We start from the raw sequence: 20,937 nt of genomic DNA, 5'->3' as shown, positions 1-20,937 counted from the left end.
TGCTACGCAATAAACGCCGTCGATTTACAACTAGATTTTCTTCGTGTCGCTCGAGAATACAGTGCGAAATTATTCACGGTTCTCGTTAAACAGGTGCCGTGTTCGAACACTTTCCATTGCCAAGGCTATAACTGGCTTCTGCGATTTAAATGCCGGCCGTTACGTGCAGACTGACTTGCGTAATGAGTCACCCCAACCCTGCGACTTAATTTTAACGACAAATTCTGATGCAAGCAGCTCGCAATCATTCGCAAAATACACGTTACACGCGGCTCATAAAAAATTTATGTTTATAAATACAAATTGTGAGGATACGCGAGACGTATCTCCGGTTATCGGCCCGATTAAAAAAACATGTTTTTCATTTCTGATTTCGCGTCGCTGCAGCAGCGGCACCATTATCGATCATATGTGCACTCCATGCTTCATCCTTTGGGAAAAAAGGAAGAGAAAGAGAGTGAGATAAAAAAATAGAGGAAGGAAGGAGAGGAGCGAGCGTAAAAATATAACTCGAATGAATCTGGCGTAAAGTAATTATTTCCTGACCTCACTCCCGTCCGTTCCTTGGATTATGCTTTGAATAAACCATAGCGGCGTCGAATATACGCACCACCGCCGACGCGGCAGTCCGGAAACCCTCTCTCGGATAAAAAAAAAGGGAAAGGAGGAAAAGGGGAAAAAACAGCATTTACGTGGCACTCCCGTATTTTTCAATTTGCTACGTATACACCCTCTCCCTCGTCGCGGCTTAACACGCTTTTTTCCGAAATCCCTTTCATTTTCGAGGGAGGTTTCCCGCGGATATGCTAACGAGAAAAAAGGGACGCGCGCAAAGTGGACATACGCGCCGATCGCGAATTGCCGTACATTTTTGCGCGTTTCGCCTCCTAATTCGACCGCATCGCATCGATAAATAATCCAATATGCTACCACATCCGGCGAAAAAGGGAGCAGCAAAAATATCATCGCGTCGGTTATTCCGCCTGCTGCTGTTTCGCCGCGCGCGCGCCTTCGTCCGCGAGCGAGAAGCACCACGACGAAAAAAAAAAAATCGGAGGAAAGGAAACAGGAAGAAAAAGAATTGTCCCGAGAATTATTGATACCTTCGATTTTTGCGGTTGCGGTAAAAACCGACGGCTCGGGCGCGATGTTTATTTAGATGTGTCGATTTTGCCGGGAGGGATGGCGTCTCCCAGTTAATCGCTCTTTTCTCGTATTGGAATCTCTCGTTGCTGCCATATATGTATCAGATAACACGATAACGTGATTTGAAATTTTCCCCGGATAAGTCTGCCACGCGGTGATACCGTCTGCTGTGGAAATTTCGTTAGTGGCGGTATCGGGGCGGATCTCGGACAAGAAGATACGCGAAATTCGAAGTCGCGATTTAGCGCGTCTCTCTCTCTCTCTCTCTCTCTCTCTCTTCGACACGCGTGTACACATGTACACGTACGGTCGCATTCAAGCACCGGCAACGGGGGTGTCGTCTTACCACTGTAGCATTTCTCGCAATACCCGCTCATAGGAACTAGTTCGCGAATATGCGTGCTCATAGTACGCCATGTGGAAAGACGCCTGCCGCCGTCGTCGTCGACGACGACGTTGTGTCGTCTCGACGTCGCTCGCCGACGTCACATTGACGGAGCGGTACGCCCGTGCCGGGATGCACCGCAGGGTTGCACACACGTCGTAATTAATCAACCTGCCTTGCGCGGGTAATTCACAAGGTTTTTGCATCGCGGAACGGTGGAGTCTGGAGTAGCAGAGAGCGAAACGAAAGAAAGAGAGAGAGGGAGAGAGAGAGAGAGAGAAATAGGGTAGGAAGAGAGGGAAGGCTAGGTGGAAAAGGGAGAGAGATTCTCAACTGAATTATCCGCGCGTCTCAGTTTATCAGTCACTATGTGTGTATGTAATTTCGTCCGTCGACGGGGACTCCTCGTATTTTTCTCCTGACGTGCGACAAACGCGCTCGCGTCCCAGAACTTTTCCCGCGCGTTTCCGCGTAATTTTATAACGTTTTATCGTCGCTCTGTAAAACTACTCGACCACTCTCGCGACGACGCGCAAAAATGTACGCATCGCAGACACGTAGGAGCGCGTAGTACGCGCGGGTGTCGCTAATTTTTTAACAAATGGCTTAGCTCTATAAGCTAAAAGTATCGCGCATATTTTACTCTAGCAGCCGCATGAGCGGCATATACTGGGGCTGTTTATTTAATGATTAACTCGATGACTGACACGACAGATATACCGCGTCATTATCATTTTCATGTATCAGTAATTATCTGAATGCAAATAGCGCTCACGTGTGTTCAGCCCGACGATTAATTATCGAACGGAAGTAGAAAGCCACTATAGCGGAGAATACTGCAATGTCCGTTTGTTTAATTTTATTTGCTTAAAAGCGCGCGAGAAATGTGAACGTGATTTATCGTCGGGAAATAAGAGTAAGATTTACAACACTTCCACCACGCGGTGTTGATGAGACGTTCATAGAATTACGGAAGCATTATCGAAAGTTATATATTGCAGGATGTATTGGATATTAAAAAGTGCAATATTAAAATAAATGAATTACTCTTCTACGTATGTCTGACTTTTCATCTCGATGTAATGAATAATTTTCCGTGTACCATCGTGATATACTGACTAATCTAAATATAATTTGCATATTCTATAAATAAGTTTTTTAAATGAGTAAATTTTCTCTCTCTGTCTTTTTTTAGAAGATCTTTGAAAAAGAATGCAAGTGAAGTATCAATGAAATATCAGTTCTTACAAATATATATATAGTTGAAATTGTTGAGAAAAGAAATTCAGGAGTTACAATTGTCTCTAATGAATCCTGATGGTGTATACCGAAGGTTGAGTTAGTTGTTAGGTACGTATTTCATGTGGTAATGTCTCGTGAGTCGGCGCTCCAGAATTGATTCACGGAAAAAACCTGGTCGCATTAACCAGAAAAGGAACGACCAGATGCGTTCTGGTTGAAGGAAACAGAATTTCTGACTCTTATGATTCATATGTAGTTCTCACAACTAGAAATTCTGTTTCCTTCAACTTAAATTCATCTGGTTCTTCCCTTTTTCGATTAATACAACCAAACTTTTTTCTCTTATTACAATTTTACGAGTATTACAAGTATAACGAGTATTTCGAGTTACGTCACATTGCTTTAGCGGATCGATGTTCGAGCACGTTAGGCCATCACATTAGGTGAATCGCGGAAAAGGATATCACGATCTCTCGGCGCGGTCTTTCACGCATTTTCCGTGTTGTTTGCGAAATGTTTCTTAGCGCGATATTCGCAACCGCGTATCTCCGTATCCCCCTATCCCAGCGGAAGCATTTTCACCTGGATGTACGCTCGTAATCCTCCAAGTGGAAAAAGGCCACCGTAAAATTCGCAGGAGAAATTCTCCCCGCGGCCGTCTCGACGGAAAATTCAAGTAAGTTCACTCAAATTGCTCGTACCGCCTTGGCAACGCGTAATATCTATTATCGTTTTCTTTTACATTTATACCATGGCATAATTGAGTCCCAGGATCTTATCGGATTCTATCGACTAATTCATCCAATAACCGCTTAGCATTACTCGTTGCGCGCGATCGTGACCATCAAGTGACGTTAATTGCCTGCCAATTGTTCGTAATTTTCACTTTAAACGCGACGAATATTAATAATGCAATTTAAGAAGTCTCGCGACAAAATTAAACTCTTCTCTAGTGTAATAAACCGACGTTGAAATATAAGTCTATCTTTATTTCACGTTATCTCGTTATTTATTTATCGTCGAACACGTCACATATGATATCTTTCCGTTCAGTGCAGATAAACGTAAAATTTTTATCTCTTTGTGGCTCGTGGAGAGCTTGGGAAATTTCTGCATTATCGTAGCAAATAGTCCTGGTAAAAATGTAAGCAGTTTTCCTAGACATCCATTCAGTTATTGTTTAATATTAACGCATTCTCATTAGTTGTAACAATACTGCTTACAAAATGGACAAGAACTTGATAGGATTTGTTCAGGGGTACTTCTAGAACAAAACTGTCCATTTCATGAGCAGGCTTGCTTATTAATCAATTAAATAGTTTTTCGTCCATTTATTGTTCTGTTTTCGTTCAGAAAATGGATTCAGATTTTGCGTATCTTTTGTGCACAATAACTGCAGAAAAAACGTTATATCTTGGTTAGGATCCCAAATAGTTTTATTCTTCAATTAACAGACAGAAGTTAATAAACTGTCTAGTAATTGTTAAAAAATGCATGAAATTTTCACCAGAGTAAATAAAAGAGTCATCGGCCAACCTCGGATGAATTTTCGTTAAAAATATTTTGTTTTTTATCAATTCAAGTGTGTGCCTCGGGATCAACTGAATTCGTGCTATGTTTTGTGTATTGCGACTGAGGCAGATCGAAAATAAAGCTGAAACATTTCCCAACTTTGTCCTAAAAATCCAATAAACTTAAGCGACTGTCACCTGCAAATTTACGTCTTCTAACGTCTTTCATAAGTTGTATGATTTTAGGTGTCACACGGACACCTTTTAGATTTACTCATCATACCTGCACGCATATTCGCGATCCGAGGAAAGCGATTAGTGATGCGTTCATCTTAATTTATTATCGCTATCGTCGAGCAAGTCAGTGAAAATACGGCTCTGTTAATGATTTCGGGCGAATTGTTATTTGTGCCGGTAACACGAACCGTCAATCACGCGGACTAACGGACCGCCGCGACGCGCACGCGTCATTAAAAGCGTTAGCCCGTTCACGTGTGGGCACGCAGCGAGCCGTGTGTGTGCAGATGCGGCCGTCACCCGGTGATTTTCTAGTCACGGCCAAGAGGCAGCACGCAAATACTTGAAACTATTAATGGCGGGTTTACACGAAGCTGGCAGAGAGGCGAGTCGAGTGGCAAATTACTCGCTTATCTCTTTCTTTAATAAGAAAATCGTCGTTATCGTTATCCGCCTCATGCAAATATCCAATATGCAAATGCGAATTTCCGACACACACGAGTTACCTCTGCGAATACGCGCCCTGCGATCGATTACACGAGAAACTTAATCGTCCTATTTACCCGTTTACACGGTAATATTTCTTCCGAGGGTTGCGATCTGCTCTCGGCGGAAAAAAAATGCCGAGAAAGCTGACTGTTTGCCGCGAGCACTTTTCAGCGAACTCCGCACAAACATTTTTACGCCGAGCGTTGTCCACAATACGTCTAACGCGCATAGCCTGGGCGAAAAACACGAATGTACACGTATATACGCTTCGGGTGCTCCACCTTCCGATACCTCTTAAAATCGTTTTAAGACGGTCGGAAGTTAAAGGCGCGATCATCAGAAAACCCATCGAAACCAAGCGACGATCGTCTTGAACGACGGTCGATTTCGCGCGGGATAGCCAATAGCGGGAGGACTAGATTTCCGGAGGCGACGGATATAACGTGCAAGCTCCGTACTTTCTATCGCCTGGAATCACGCTCGCAGCCTGCTGACGATGATTGGTTCGAGTCCGACAATACCCAACAGTTCGTGCGGATTCCAACAGGAATCAAATCGCGACCGAGGTTTGAACTCAGTTTGTCTCTTTCGCGCACCCGCTGTATATACGAGGCGAACGAGGAGTACCGAATCACCGTCGAGTGTGTATTACAAAAGCGCGTTACGGAAAAGGGGAACGAAGCGCGATAGTCGTCGATCGAATTTTATTTTGTGGTGCGTGTCCCTTAGGGTACTCGGGCGTTTCCATCCGTTAAATCGGGTACGAGTGGTTCATCGAGCTTCAATTTCATCTCACGCACGTAACGAAGCTTCCGTTCGTTCGACAAATTATTCACGATTCATCTAAGAACTTTATCCAAAATGGGCTACGAATGAACAATATTGACTAATTTTTTCTGTGTGGTAATATGTGATATTTACCTTCCACCAAAGGTTCTTCCTTTCTGAGATTTTAAATTATATTATTATTTTCTCTCAACTTCTTTTACAAACGCATATAGAAGTCTCAAGTGCGTTCGTTCATAGTCCAGAACCTATGGTGAAATAAGCGAAGTTCTTCCAAATATTTGCACAGTTTCATAAACCTATTCACGCGTGTTTCTTCATTCCGCTAGCGCGGACTCGCTACGCGCATTTTCTGTCAATAAGCATCATCATCTCCTATTTTCCAATGTTTACGATTACGATGAACTTTTGCTTCCGTTGTTCCCGACTCGCATACAGAGAGTATTCGCTCCGTCCATTAATCACGATGCTCGATGCATCCAGCTATACATTTTTATCTCAAATATTTGCGATGCCGCGCATAACGTTATGATTAATTAATTACACGGAGTTCAAACAATGGCGAAAGCATCCGCTGTATCTTGTACGCCGAGCGAAGTGCATGGTCGACGCACCGATATTACTGTGTTTTTGTTGCATTCGCCGTGCGAAAAGCGCGTGTCCCCCTCTCTTTCTCTCTCGATCTCTTTCTATCCGAAATGAGCTTTTTCGCGCGATAGCGTTGCCGCGCGCGAGCCGCAATACCGCGCGCGAAAGCCGGATTACATTAATTAATGTAAGCGCGGTCAAACAGAAACACCACCAGCGCGGTGTCTAAATACGATCTCCTTTCAGCCGGAAAAAATGTCCTAGTGAAATACATGTACGCGCGACATCTCGAAATCACATGGATGCTATATTATTATACGAAGGCGGATTCCTAATTGTCACGATACTTTGAGCTTTAGTACGAAAAAGTTTTTCGATTAAACAAATATAACGCGAATACGCGCTAATACGCAAGCGACGCGCGGAGTATGCTTTTCCACTCGGCAAAATAATCCCAGAAAAGGTAAAAAAAAAAAAGAGAGAAAAACACTCAAATAGCATGAATGCGACCGCTTCGAATTCGCGGAAAAAAAGAAATCATTATTCGATCTAGTATTTCAATTCATCTTCGACAAAAATAATACTACTCTCTATTCTCACCGGCGTAATTTTTCCTCGCACCGATAGACCTTTTTTTCTAACGTCGATACATTGAAATGGCAAAAATATCCGCGTTTTTTCGTCGCCGTTCGTACTGTGCACGAGCGAATGAGCGAGAGAGCTCCGTTAACATGCGTTAACAACCTCAGCCTGGTCCAGCATTTCACCGCTCTATCTCTGTATGTATGTGTGTCTCTCTCTTTCCTTTTGCCCCCTTTTGCCCTTCATGAAAATATCAGTCTGTGCGTCTCTCTTTCTCCATCGTATCCACCGGTAAATCGCTCGCTTATCCGTCTCTCCCCCGTCATCCCTCGATTTCAGCACATAGATTACGACCATCGGCACGCCGGTATGGCGTGCGCCCATAAAAACCGACCATGTATAAAACCGTCGTGTTCCCGCGTGCTCGACGAACGAGCATTTTCGTCGAGTCCCTTCTTACCTACGTCGTTCTTTTTCCGCAGGGTCCATCCGTGTCGCCCGCCGACACGCCGCGAGCAAGAAAATACAGCGGAGAACAAGAAACATAAAGAACGATAGGTTTAGCCGTTACTTACGGGAGGCAAAATTTTCATGTGTAATTCGGGCTGAAGTAAAAAAAAAAGAGGCACATTCGCCGACGAGTTCGCGTAGCTTTAGCAGCTCGTAAAAATGAGAACCCGGAGTTACTTTCACTACGATAGCCGCGCGCGAATCATATTTTGTTATAAACTTTTAATCAATATTTACGGTTCCTCCAGCTCATCATTACACGAAACGTGCTCACACACTCGTTTGCGCGCGAATGAACGGCGAGGAGGGGACACTTTTTGTTCGGCATGTCACCTCTGTGGTTTCATTTCTATACGCATGTCAGAGGTAATAACGATAGTTATTAACCTTTCGTGCTCGAAAGCCGGATGTACCGGTCGAAATAACTCGAATATCCCGAATTACGACCGCGGATGGTTAAAGCGTTAATACAGCGCATCTGTACTGACGCAAATGTATATTCAGTACATTTCGCGTTTTAATAACAATTAACAGTATCCAGAGAGAGAGAGAGAGAGAGAGAGAGAGAGAAGGAGCGATTTTGGTGTAATTAAGAGTATATGATATCTGCGGAACGAGAGAAGCAAAAGTATCGTTCTGCTTTGTACTAGAGCGTAATTCACCATACCGATAGGGAATATCTATGACGATCAATGGCCACGTTCAGCGGAACGTTTATTTTGCAACTGTTGGAAGTTTTCCGAGCTGAGATTGGATTATTCTTTCAAACGGGGGGGAATAATCCAATTCCAGCGCAGAGAACTTCCGACGGTTGTAAAATAAACGTTCCGTCGAACGCAGCCGGAAATAAGCAAACATGACGTCAGACGATCACATTCGGCGCGCTAAATATAAATCCTCGCTTCGTCGTGACTTCGGAGCCCCTTCTTGCGTTGGCAAGAACTGCCCCTCCGCGCGGACAAACTTTCGGAGCTGTCCCGGCTACGACATAGTATCGCCCGTCGACATAGACTTACCGTTAACGATAGCGATGACGCCGAGGACACACAGCAGCAACGATTTCGCGCACATCTTAGCTCCTTTTTTTAGGAAGGCGATCTCCCTCGGCGAAAGAAGAGCAGGAAGAGAAGGCAAACGCGCGCGCACACACACGGCCGATCCTTACGTGCTTTTCCCGAGCATCGTCCGTCCCCGTCCTCGTCCCCGATCGAATCGTCCTATTAACGCTCGCGACGGATTAGCCTTGTTTCTCTGATCGGCGAGTCCGGATCGATCAGTCGATAATGAACAGCAAGACGTTCCACGGGAGAGCTGGGCTCGCCGTCATTGCGGAGTGACGCCGGAAATGCGTCGAGTCGGCGACATGGATCGATGGTCGATTCACTTTTCCTCCGTGAACGACGTCTCAAGGATGGGCGGACGGCGAGGATCGAGCGTGCTCGTCGGACGGAAAAGCGAGTTACGATTGTGAAATAGCCGAGCACTAATTAGAGGCGATCGCATTAATCGGCTCTTAACCGCTAAGGCACGGGAAGTACCTCGATCGAAATCCTATCTCGCCTGTCTAACTCGCCGCCTCTCGCGATAACCCGAGGCTCAAGCTTCCGAGGGCTTCCCTCCTTCTTCGTCCTTCGTCCCCCGATGCTCCCTCTGAGGTTTCCTTCTCTCTTTCTCTCTGTCTCTCTCTTTCCGTTCTCCTCCTTCCTCTCCTTCTCCTCCGGCTGCCAGCTCGTCGCTGCCGCTCTTCGCCTTTGGTTTCTTTCCTTCAGCCTTGGGACATAATACCCACCCTTCCCGCCGCAAATCCTCGATCTACTTGTTTGTTCTCGATGACGTCAGCTACGCCGAAAGCTACCCCGCGATTCTTCACGATGCGAGCTCCCACGATGCGGGACGGACCGGGGGACGGGGTAGAGGGGGGATTCTCCCGCGAGTAACTTACTTCCGAGTAACTAAAAGTGCCTTTCGGCAAAACTAGGCGATCCTCTTATTCATCGAACGGTCCAACTTTTTGTCTCTGATCAAAGCACCCGATCGACGAGCGGAGAGAGAGAGAGAGAGAGAGAGAGAGGAGGGGGGGAGAACGCGAGCCGATCGTCTCCTTCCTTACTTCACCGGACGAGAAGTTTCGACTCGTCCGACAGTCAAGTCCGGGGGATAACCCTTTACAATTCCGTGCGGCGACTTCCTCGCGAACCGTCGCGAATGTCTTTGCCCGACGACGCTCGACTCGATCGTGCAGTGCGCCAGGTGGACCCGGGCGATTCGCGTCGGCGAGAATATCGCGGCTCGCAGACGCGCCAACTTTTCCTTCGGAACTTTCCGCGCATCAAGTTCCGAAACTCGCGGAGAAACGGCGCGCTCGCCGCCGTCAGGTTGCTCGCGCGTGACAGCCGGCTGGACGCTTCCGGCCACGGCGAGTTCGCGTCGCTTACTGAGCTCGCGGAAAAGCTCCTCGAGGAAGGTCCGCGATACGAAAGCACGTTTCTCACCCCCACCCTTATCGCACGATTACGTGTGCGCCGCGCGCGCTGATTGGCCGGGCATGCGCTTCAAGCTCCGTTGAGTAACGTGCGTGCCCTCCTGGCTCGCTCGCCGGCAAAAGCAGCGGGAAGAGGGAGGGAGACGGGAGGGAGAAGGGGAAAACGAAAGCTCCGCGATGCTTTCGGAGCACTGCCGGAGTAGTGTTGAAGCGCTGTTGAAACCGCCGGTAGTGGGGCGACAACGCCAACCGGTCGGGGACGCGCGCGGTGACGGCGACGGCCTTGGAGGGGTGCGGAAAGGACACCGGGTATACACGGCGCGTTTCGCGCCACTACTCGCACACGCGTCGAGCTTGCGGCAAAAGTTATGACCTCAAAGGGGTCGTTAACGAGCGCCCGCCAAATTAGTATAACGGCGCGCCCTCCTCTCTCTCTCTCTCTCTCCACCTCCTCGCCCTTCCGTCGGTACGAAACCCTTTCCTGTCCTTCCTCCGCCTGCCTATTTGCCCGTGATTATTTTTGACCGGACTTGCGAAACGGAAGTACTATCCATCATCCATCGGCCGACTCGAGGCGAACACCACTACGCTCATTGCTTATCGATTCATTACAGTTCGCGCCGTTTTATGATCTATCGCCGTGATTGCGCACGCGGATTGCGGTGTCATGAGATACGACTCGCTATTTCTTCGCAAATATCGTCGTGCTGATTTGAGAGAGCAGGGGAGATTGCAGGGGACCCTCGGCAGCTTTACACGCGTTTGTAACGAAATTCGCGGCGATTTAGTACGGTCGTAATATTTCGTAGTAATTCGGACGATTTTCACGGTCAACCGAGCTTAAACATCGATTTTGTCAGCGACTCTGCTTCACGCAAGAGGTGGATCGTTTATCTCGGTCGCATCCATCCGCGAGTTTAGACCCAGTAACCTTTATTATTTACAGTAGCGGGTGTATAAATAGTGGCGCCGCTTTCTTATACACGGTTTACTATATAGCGCACGTGCACAGACGTGAACTTTTATATTTTCCCGGCGTAAAACACAGTTGCGTTTAAAAAGTTACCCCCCGACACGTGCCGGTCGTTGAATCGTTATTAACACCGCGCGCGCGCGCGCGACTTATTTTACATATATAAATAAAAATAATTGCGAAGGAGAAGCGCCATTTATAGAAATAAGCGCACGGCCCGAGTACTTTTCGCGATACCCTGTTTGCGCCGCAAAGATCTTCTCGCGGGAGCGTCGTTACTCACGAAATTACTTTCCATTACGCGAAACTTGCTAACTCTCGGAAAAAGTAAAAGTAAAAGCTTCGCCAGCGCGCGCGGCGCAAAGCAGCCGGTTGGATTTCGCGAGGGACGACTTCGGAAATGCCGACGACATCGCCGGTCCTAGTAGCGCAGTCAATATATAATGCGCGACGTGCTCCTGCATTTCAAATTACCGCAACGTACTACGAGGGACGGACGTACGGACGTCGCTTCTCGATGCTGCCGATCCTCCGCCAGCGACGGTGTGACACTATGAATTCAAGCTCTCTCTCTCTCTCTCTCTTCTCTCTCTCCTCTACTATATTGCGTTCGGGCGGTTATCATCCCGGTTTTAGGTGCCACACGTTATTCCAACCCAGTGTCGGATTTACGGCCCAAGGGCCCCCGAACGCAGTTTCTCTTCGGAGCCTTACGTTGATAAGATACGTATATCACGAATACAATATTCGAGAAATTCTCCGTCATAATTTATACATATGATTATTTCGTTAATGTCATGCGTTTTCATATCTTTATATAACGTCTCGAAAAATTGCTGTGTGCAAATATATAAATGTATTGCATATTTAAATGCATACATTTATGCATATAACTTCTCAAAAAAAGAGGCAAACACAATTTTAAAATTATTCGTGATACGCATGTGCGTATGAAACGTTCCAAAGTTGTTACACAGTACTTTAATAGAGTACATGGAAAAAAGAATTAATTATCCCAGTTAGAAACTAGCTACCCATATAACTAAAATTTAATTACCAGACCTATAATTTGTAGCTGTGGGAGCTAATTCTTCTTTTCCGTGTATGACTGCAGTCAAAAGAATTAGCTTCCGCAGCTAAAAATTAAATCTGATAACTAAATTTCAGTGGTATCATTACAGACAGCTAGTTTTTAACTGTGAAAGTTAATTCTTCGATTTATCGCGAAATCTTAAATCTTTGTAATCAGTTTTTTCACTCACCCAAATATCGCGAACTCAGGATTGGCCACGTTCCACTTGCTCATCTGGAATAAAGAGAGATACAGTTTTACCGATTAGATCTAAGGTTTCGACGTAACGAGTGCACGTAGATAGAGCGGGTTAGTCCTTTGCGGTCGTAATTCCGGGATTTTTATTCTGACGACTATATCTTAGCTTTCGATCGCGAAGGGTTACAGGACGGAGTACAGAGAATCTGACATAAACCTACCTTCGAGCCGAATCCGCTCGGCCCGAACCGGATCCTCCGGTGCTGCATCCGCCACCCGCCGGAACTGCATCCCCGAAACTGTATGTATCGTACGATCATAAGCGTTGCTATATCTGGAATAAGAAATATTTTTCTTAATTAGTTACAGTGGATATGGCAAGTGTTCAATCTAGATGGGTTAGAAATTCAGAAGTATTCTACTGAATGTATTTTTTCTTTAAGGTAGTTGTAGAATACCGGATATTTTCAGTGGCGATATTAAAGAGTTCCTATGTAAATTTATTATTTATTGAAAAAAATACTTTCCTAAATTTTGATTCAATTATCTAAATAATAAATGTTAATTTTGAGTAAAATTAAGACCAATATACACACAATGTTACCAACACGGAGATATTATTTATTTTTGTATTTTTCTTATTAATGCTTTATTCATACGTCAGTTGAATTAATAGAGGTGCATACATAATAAAGTGGTATTCCTTTATTACGTACAAAAATATTCCACCGTTTTTAGCCCGTTTTAAGCCGCATAAACGGTTAGTTTGAATAGTAAAAACGTACATTCCACTCAATGAATATGACGTTTTTCGTTGTAAAGGGGCCATTTTAAGTAAAAACGAGTGGTAAAAATAGGTTGCATACGAATATATAAACGTAGTGTTGAATATTTTTAAGTGGTAAAAACATACACAGAAATATAACGTGCAAATAGGTTAAATTTGTAAATCTAACCAGGCTCTATCTTATGCTTAATTAATATAAGTTCTAACTAATATACCTACAACTTTCAATATAAAGTAATTTTAATACACACACAGAAAGAAAATGTGATAATCATTCTTTAAATAATATGACGTCCGCACGTTCGTGCCGCTTACAATTACTCCAAGTCGATAAGTATATATTCAATATGTTTTAGTCTCTTTTTATATTAACTTTGATTAATTGAACAATACCAAAAATAACGGTCGACGTCACTCGACGTGTTAAGGATCCCCGGCGTCAAGGATCGTTACGATTTTACGTGCGTCCGAGTATGCGGCACGCCGGATGTGTTATTTATCAATATGCCCGCTATTCCCAAAATATTTGGATTTAATTTTTCAATTGGATATTTCTTTCTTATTTTGTCAGTTCCGTTTCGATAGATATTATTTTTCGCGCTATTATTAATCTATAGCCTGATGCCGGAACTTCAACTAACGCGAACACCTTCGTGTTCTGGCTCACAGTTAATGTAATTCTCAATTAATTCACGTACATCACAGTGGTCGAACTTAGAATGGAATGGGCGTCACGTCCCTAGAGACATAAATAATTATCCAATAGTTGCAGTAGCGTAGCGGTAAACGCAGATATGCACCGCCGGATTCACGCGTTGTATAATGAGTGGCATCGCGAGCTGAAATGTTAATCTTCCGTGCATTCAAGCGGTTCACCTGTGTTCACGCTTAACTGTGTCAAATAGCCACTTGATCGTTGAATTCACTGAGTCATAACGAATCGACGTAACGGTGGTAAGAACAAAGTAACGGCGGATTGCAAGAACTTCGATAGATCAACTGATGCCCTTCGGCATTTTCCGACTCGGGTTCGTAAAACAGCATAAGACCAAATTTCTGGAAGCCACAAAGTTGGAACGAGAAATAACGAGAAGTAACGTCAAAACAAAAAAAACTCAGAAAGAATCGTAAAGCTACTTCAGCGTTGACGTCAGATCTCTTCTTCTACTTATATCAATCACTCTGCACACCGTCTTTGTGTAATATAAAATTCTTTGCAAACTACCTACCGCCCCGTCTCCTATCCCCTCCGCCCCACCTGTAATTAGACAGTGCATTAGACGAAGCGAAAGACAAAGCCCGTTAACAAAAGAGCATCTCTTGGCTTCTCAAGGAGGAAAATGTTTACAAAGCCACGTACGTGGAATCGTACGGATTGGCGTCTGACAAATGGAAGAATTTCAACTTCAAAGAGAGAGTATTAAGTTTGTGATTCTCTTGGCGCTACCCCTGCCTGTTCGTGACACAAAGCGAGCGGTGAGGATAATAGCGAGATAGAAAGACGGTTCTCACGACGTCGTTAGTTGTTCGACGTGTGGCTGCGGTAATTAAATATTAAAAAGGAAAACAGGGAGAAAAAAGGAAAGAAGAGGAAGAGAGAAATAGGGGGAGAGAGGGAGGAGAGGAGAGAGAGAGAAAGAGAAGAATAAACAAGAGAGAAGCCAGAGAAAAGAGGAGAAAAAATGCGTACGCTCGTTAGATTCGGATAACATTAACCATTCGTCGCCTGTTCGAGTTCTTAATTCGCGTTTCAAAGAGCCCGACATTTTTCCGAGCGATGACTCTAGCAGACTGCGGCGATAATCCAGTGAAACGCGTCCGACGAAGATGAATTCCGCACAAAAAGATTTTCGCGTCTACCGTCTCGCGCGCTTTGATCGGCGTACCGTCAAAGCGACGTTTCACTGTCTCATTTCGATTCTGTTTTACTTCGCCCGCATATCGATATTCTTCGGTTTTTTTCCGGCTTTTTACGTTTCTTCGATCCTCGGGCGCGCTCATCTCCTTATCCGTCCTTTTCCTTCCAGCTCGTTCTCGTCGCCGCGTCGCCGTCTGTCGCCACCGCCGGGACCAATTCTCGGTCTAGCGTGGAATATACCGGGGGATGAAAGAAAGGATCCAGTCATTAAGCGTCGTCGCGTCGACGAAGGAAGACGCGCACAGAGACGCGAGGAGGTACCAGGAGGATGCGTCTCTCCCTTCCTTCCTTTTTTTCTTTCTTTTCACGAAGATTCCAGTGGGAAACGGATGGATGCGCGTGAATTCTAACGATAGTCGCGGCAGTTATATATACGGGATGTCGCAAAAAAATGTTACCACACTAATGTAGTTCGTTATAAACATTGAAAGTAAACTGTACGATATTTAATAAACTTTGCACTTTATAAACAATCAAAGTGTGGTAACGTTTTTTGCAACACCCAATAGTTTCCCTAGGCTCTGATGCGACTAATACCGAAAAAATACAAGACGTCAATTATTTTTTATTTTTATCTCTTTCTATTCAAAACACTCTCCTTATGAAGCAACGCTGGAAGCAATTAAAATTTTTAGAAGCAGTCACTGTAGTCCGTTTTTGACATTGCTTTTAAAACCGCGATTGAAGCCCTTTGGATGTCCTGAATAGTGTTGTAACATTTTCCAAACAGAAGTAGCGACTTTAATGATATACAATCAATATAACGGAAAAAAGATAAACATACAAAAACAAGTGGAAATCGAACACTGATGTTATAACGAAATTAAATGCAAACCAAATATATTAAAATCTTTAATTTCACTTCAAGTGACATGAGAACGCAATTACAACACAATATAATTATATCGAAATTAAATAAATATTATAAATAAATTGCAATAATTATTTAATTCCAACATAATTATTGTGTTACAATTGCTCTTGAGATGAGATTAAAGATTTAAATGTTTGGTATATATTTAATTTCGCTATAATATCAACGTTCGACTCTCACGTACCTTTTGTATCTTTATCTTTTTTCCGTTATATTGATTGTAACACTTTCCTTTCATCGTCAAGTTGAGTTTTAAGAATAGCCAGAAGTCACACTAAGTCAAATCAAGCGAATATTGGAAGAGAAGGGGGATATTTGAGCACTTTCTTTGGCTAAGAAGTCGCGTATAAACTTGGATTTGTGCATTGATGTATTATCGTGCAGAAGCACAACCAAAGTTGTCTTCCAAAACCCTACTTGACAGTTAGAGTAACATTTAACTGATCAATCGGGACAAAAAGAGCAAAGATTTCTTTATCATGATTAATTAATTAATGTTACTCTATCTGTCGAGTAGAATTTTGGAACGCTGTCCAAAACCCTTGCTCTCGGTATTCAGGCCGAACTCGAAAAATCCTGTTCCACAAACGATTTAAAACATCCAAATAATAATCAGGATTCACCGTTTAACTTTTCGGTATGAATTCCCTGTGAATGGCTTGTTTTTGGCGGCTGTGCTGGTGAAGCGTCTGCGATGTCCCCCCTGCCGTCACGAAAGCCTATTGTTTAAAAACGTTGGAGCGATCCAAACAATCACTACCGTACGCACTTTTTATCATTTCGTACGTTTCACCGACTGTTTCGCCTAGCTTAAAACAAAATTTAATATTGCCTGTTTGTTCTATAGGGTTTTTTCAACATGTTTCTTCAATAAAGTACTATCACGTTTAAACTCAGAAGTAATGACGCAGAAATTTTTGCTGGTCACAGCTAAAATGTCAAGGTTCATAACGCAACCGCTCATCAAGAGATGGTGCTGCATGAAACCAATTTTTAAAAATCAGTCGCCACCACCAGAGCCTGGACAAACTGTGCCAAATTCGTCGTCGCTTATCGAATCGCTTAATTGCTACCACGATTACGAAACATACGCTCGCGGACGATTATCGTAACAATTTTATTTCACCTGTGCGTGTGGTTACACACCGCTCGACCCATCCTGCCACCGACTGCTCCTCCGCCGATGACCGGCCAACGACACCCCGCATCGGTCGAAATGCGAAAACTGCTCCATACGTCGCCACGTTGCCAGACATCGTCATCCAGCTACTACATTCGGTAAATTTCCCTCCGGGACATGTTTCCTACATGTATCGAAATCCGGTTTAATCGAAATTTCGCATGCACGTTTAATCCATTCTCCCGGTCACCCATACCTCCCCCTCTCCCCTTTTTTTCGCAACAATCGCTTCTGTCGCTCGCAAATGCGCTTGCAACATAAAAAAAAAGTGCCCTCTTCTGTAGTCCGTCCAGACTTGAAGCCTGCGACGGACGGATTGAAAAGTCGGAGGCACTCGAGGCTAAATTGTCGGTAGCGCTTTCCCCGGTGGCGTTGGAACGATGCGATTTTCAAAGCGATTTTTTCTATCCGGTTTGTAAATTTTTTGACAGGAAGCTTAAACAATACGCATGAAAATCTATTAGTTTTTCAAAGGTTGAAGCTTACCGTGACGACAATGTGCGGGGAGGACTCGATCTCGCGAATTATCGAATTCGGAATTGTAGAGCAAACAGCGTTATCAAGAGAAAGCGAATGAAATATTCGCTTGCATATTAAATTTGCTCCGATATCCGTGTACGAAAATACTTGTATTAAAGAAAATGTCTTATTTAGGTTGTCTACTTTAGCATTTCGGGGACGTTCTATATGCACGTTCTCACATTCGACCTATTACATGATTACCAAATGAAAACAACAAGGAATCAGTTAATTTATGGACTTTTAAGCAGGCGGTACGAAAGCACAGTCGACAATAGCGAAGAACGAGATCGGTCCGCTTAAGCGAGCGCTTCTCTCCGCTTATTGAAATCATCGAGCTATCCAGCGGTCCAGCCAACGGATGAATACATTTCAAATCGAGGACTGCAATAACACGCAGATTGTTGTGAGAATAAATTCCAGGCTGAATTCTCTCGCGCCGCGCCCGATCAGTGGTTTTTCCCGGCTTGGCACGACGCGACGCGGCGCGACGCTCACAGCGTGAATTCGAGCAAAAGCAAACGAGCGACCGTCAGTGCCGGCCAATTGTCTCGCACCGATCAATTCAAGCCGGTCGATTATATTTTCCAAAAATGCAAACGACTCTATAACGCTCTCCCGCCGATCTCTTCCCTTCCTCCCGCCCTTCCGCTCGCTTCCGCTCTTTTTTTCTTTCAGGCAAGAATTTTTCAATATTCGCTACACTTCCCTCGGGATGTTCCGCGTATCGATATTCCATTTCGTCGGGAATTGAGCGACCGACGTACGGCGTGGTGACAGAGAGAGGGAAGGAGAGAGAGAGAGAGAGAGAAAGAGAGAGGGGGGAGGGAATGAGAGACGGGGGAGGGAACGAAAAAGGAAGGCCGGGCCGCGGGTGTGAGATCGGAGAAAAAAGGCGAACGCTCGCCACGCCATCCGGCTGAAAGATGTGACGAGACCGTCGTTTACCTTTATCGTCACCTTTACTTTCGTCATCGTCATTATATCGACTATCGTCAGCCCGCTACCGTGCTTGCACCACCGTGTGTCGGTGTAGCGGCGTGTTCCTGGGTGCTCCATTTGCCGCGAGAATTTATCGGATCGAAACGCGTCGATCGGGCCCGCGGCGAGAAATGCATAAACCGCGATGCGTTTATGTAAGAGTTACGCCGCATATGAGTTGTTTCGATCATGCATCGTTATACCATCGCCGCGCTATTTCCTTTTTTCTTTTTTCATATATCGAATTTTTCACACCGATCGCCATAGCTGCGAATATTAATCGCGTCGGGTGCGTAAGCTACTTCACTTTTTTTGTTTATGTATTTGTTATGTCTGTTTTGACATTGAAATAAGTTTAGCGATATGAGATTATTCAAATCGAAATTTCAGTTGTATAGTACGGAGCAAAACGTTTGGACACATTGAAATTGGGAGCGTAGCCGGTGGTCCATGGGAGTACTTATTTTTTATTAATTCAGTCTCTTTATTAACCCTGGGAATTCCGTTGAATTTGAGCCAATGAAGAATCGCGTTATATAAAGTATTACTCTAATAACACAAACCTTGTATCTTTTTTATTGGTGTTGAAAATTTCTGTAGAATGTGGAAATTTAAATGAGATGAAGAGGAAGAAATTGCAAAAGTAAAGATAACAGTTATATCTAATAATACTGTATATCAACGGATATTTAAATTCCAATCCAGGTGAATAAGGTTAAACAGAAATGAATAATGACGTAGATTTATAATGAAACTCGTGGCTCAAAGAACATCGTTAGCATTTGCGAGATTGATACCAGCTTCTATGGGCCAGCATTCATAGTGTGAATTATTTACTATGTTTCGCATACACACACGCACACACATTGAGAGCATAATTACAGACTTATATTCATTGATCCGTTATTCGACTTCAACGTCGTAGATCAACGTTTCTTATTGCATGAAATAAGATACAGACTAACGAACAATCATTGATTTACGAAGCTGTAATTATTTGTCAAATAATGATAGACTATTAATTCAAGCCTAACTTCCGACTCATATCTTCTTGTTTCCAGTAAATTGATCAAACGTCCGTTAAAATCGGAAGCATCTAGTATAATAAATGATTTCACGCACCTGGAAATATACGATGTGTCACTGTCAATCTCCCGGTATTCTACATTTTCCGTTCTAACCTCCAAATCCAGCATTTTTTAGCCAGCCGCTGTGTCGCAGCATATCGAATATTCTCTCGTAGCATTGGCACTTGCACTGGTTATTCGCATAGATTCAACCGAGGAAGAGTGTATTAATTAAGGCGACAGCCTGCTGACGGCAGGCCGATTAAATATTTCAAGTAACCGACGGAATATATTTTAATCGTTCGCCGGAGACTGCAACTAATGCAGCAACACACGTATGCCACGTCTCGGTATGTTCGTGCTTCATTGGCTCGACACGTAATCACTCGAGTAGGAGAAATACGCGGCGCGCGAGACAACGGGCAATAAAAATTGTTCACCACTATTTCGTCCATTGCTGTTATCAGTAGATGACTAACCGAGATCAAAACAATCAAAGCGAATCAAAACATTCCGCTTCGAGGGAGTCAATGTTATCTTCGTGCGTTACATTACGTTCTGAGCCGGCCATGAGCGATCCGCATACCACGGACTACGTGTGTCAGTGCGTTGATTATCGTTCCCGTCGGGCGATCAAAATATTTTATCGGCTCTTGAAATATTCGATCTCGCCGGTGTCGCGTTAATTAACGCACGTCTTTCCGGCCGCACATACGATTAAAATCAGTGCCGCGACGAAGCAGCCAAGTGGATGCCGAGTAGGGAAAAAAGGACGCTGAAACGCGAACAGCGGTTTATAGGTATGTGAAATCATTTATCACACGGATTTACTATTTCAACGAACGTTTGACAAATTTAGACCGGCATTTATAGTTTGTCATTGTTTGAGAAATAATTATAGAAAAAGATTGTAGCATTAAGGTAGGACGATAGTCTGTTTAGTGTTATTCTTCGGGATATTCTATTTCTCTTCTTCTAATAGAATGCAATTCGCATGATTAGCGTAGTAATAACAAAAATGTCGCACGATCGAGGCACGCGAATTCATTACCGAATATTGAAAGGACCAACCCGATATCTTAACACACTTATAAATATATATTCGTACTTGTTCAAATATAGTAAAAATTGCTTTAAAAACAAGTTTTCTTCGAGTGATAAGTAAGGATTTAAGTGACTAATGAAGTCAGTGCTGAAAATTTATAATATACGTAACATGAACTATAGATCTTCAGTACTGGCAGTGAATATCGGAACACAGCCTGTATACGCGGTCAGACGTTCTTATAGTAGTAGTAGTGCGACATCTTGGATTGTGCAAAATGCCGCCGAAATCTTACCTCGCGTTTCGTCGTTCGTGCCAAGTTGTCCTGTTACTCAGGCGATCGTGAGTTCGTTTCCTATCGTCTC

The 20,937-nt window shown here is 44.1% G+C and overlaps 1 protein-coding gene across 3 annotated transcripts in view; it reads right to left on the bottom strand.

Annotated features, from left to right (window-relative positions):
- Positions 1-9,895, bottom strand: part of LOC106744899 (carbonic anhydrase-related protein 10) — a 159,410-nt gene extending 149,515 nt beyond the window's left edge. For all 3 annotated transcript variants that reach the window (XM_014620035.1, XM_014620036.1, XM_014620037.1), the window contains exon 1: positions 8,493-9,895. In XM_014620035.1, coding sequence (XP_014475521.1) covers positions 8,493-8,547 — 55 coding nt within the window. In that variant the 5' untranslated portion in view covers positions 8,548-9,895. The remainder of the gene's footprint in view (positions 1-8,492) is intronic.
- Positions 9,896-20,937: the final 11,042 nt, after the last annotated feature.

The sequence above is a fragment of the Dinoponera quadriceps genome, unplaced genomic scaffold, assembly GCF_001313825.1.
Source record: "Dinoponera quadriceps isolate SergipeBrazil2010 unplaced genomic scaffold, ASM131382v1 scaffold1308, whole genome shotgun sequence".
NCBI classification, from domain to species: Eukaryota; Metazoa; Arthropoda; class Insecta; order Hymenoptera; family Formicidae; genus Dinoponera; species Dinoponera quadriceps.
Note: the sequence above shows the minus strand (reverse complement) of the source record. Positions and strands in the feature narration are given on the sequence as shown.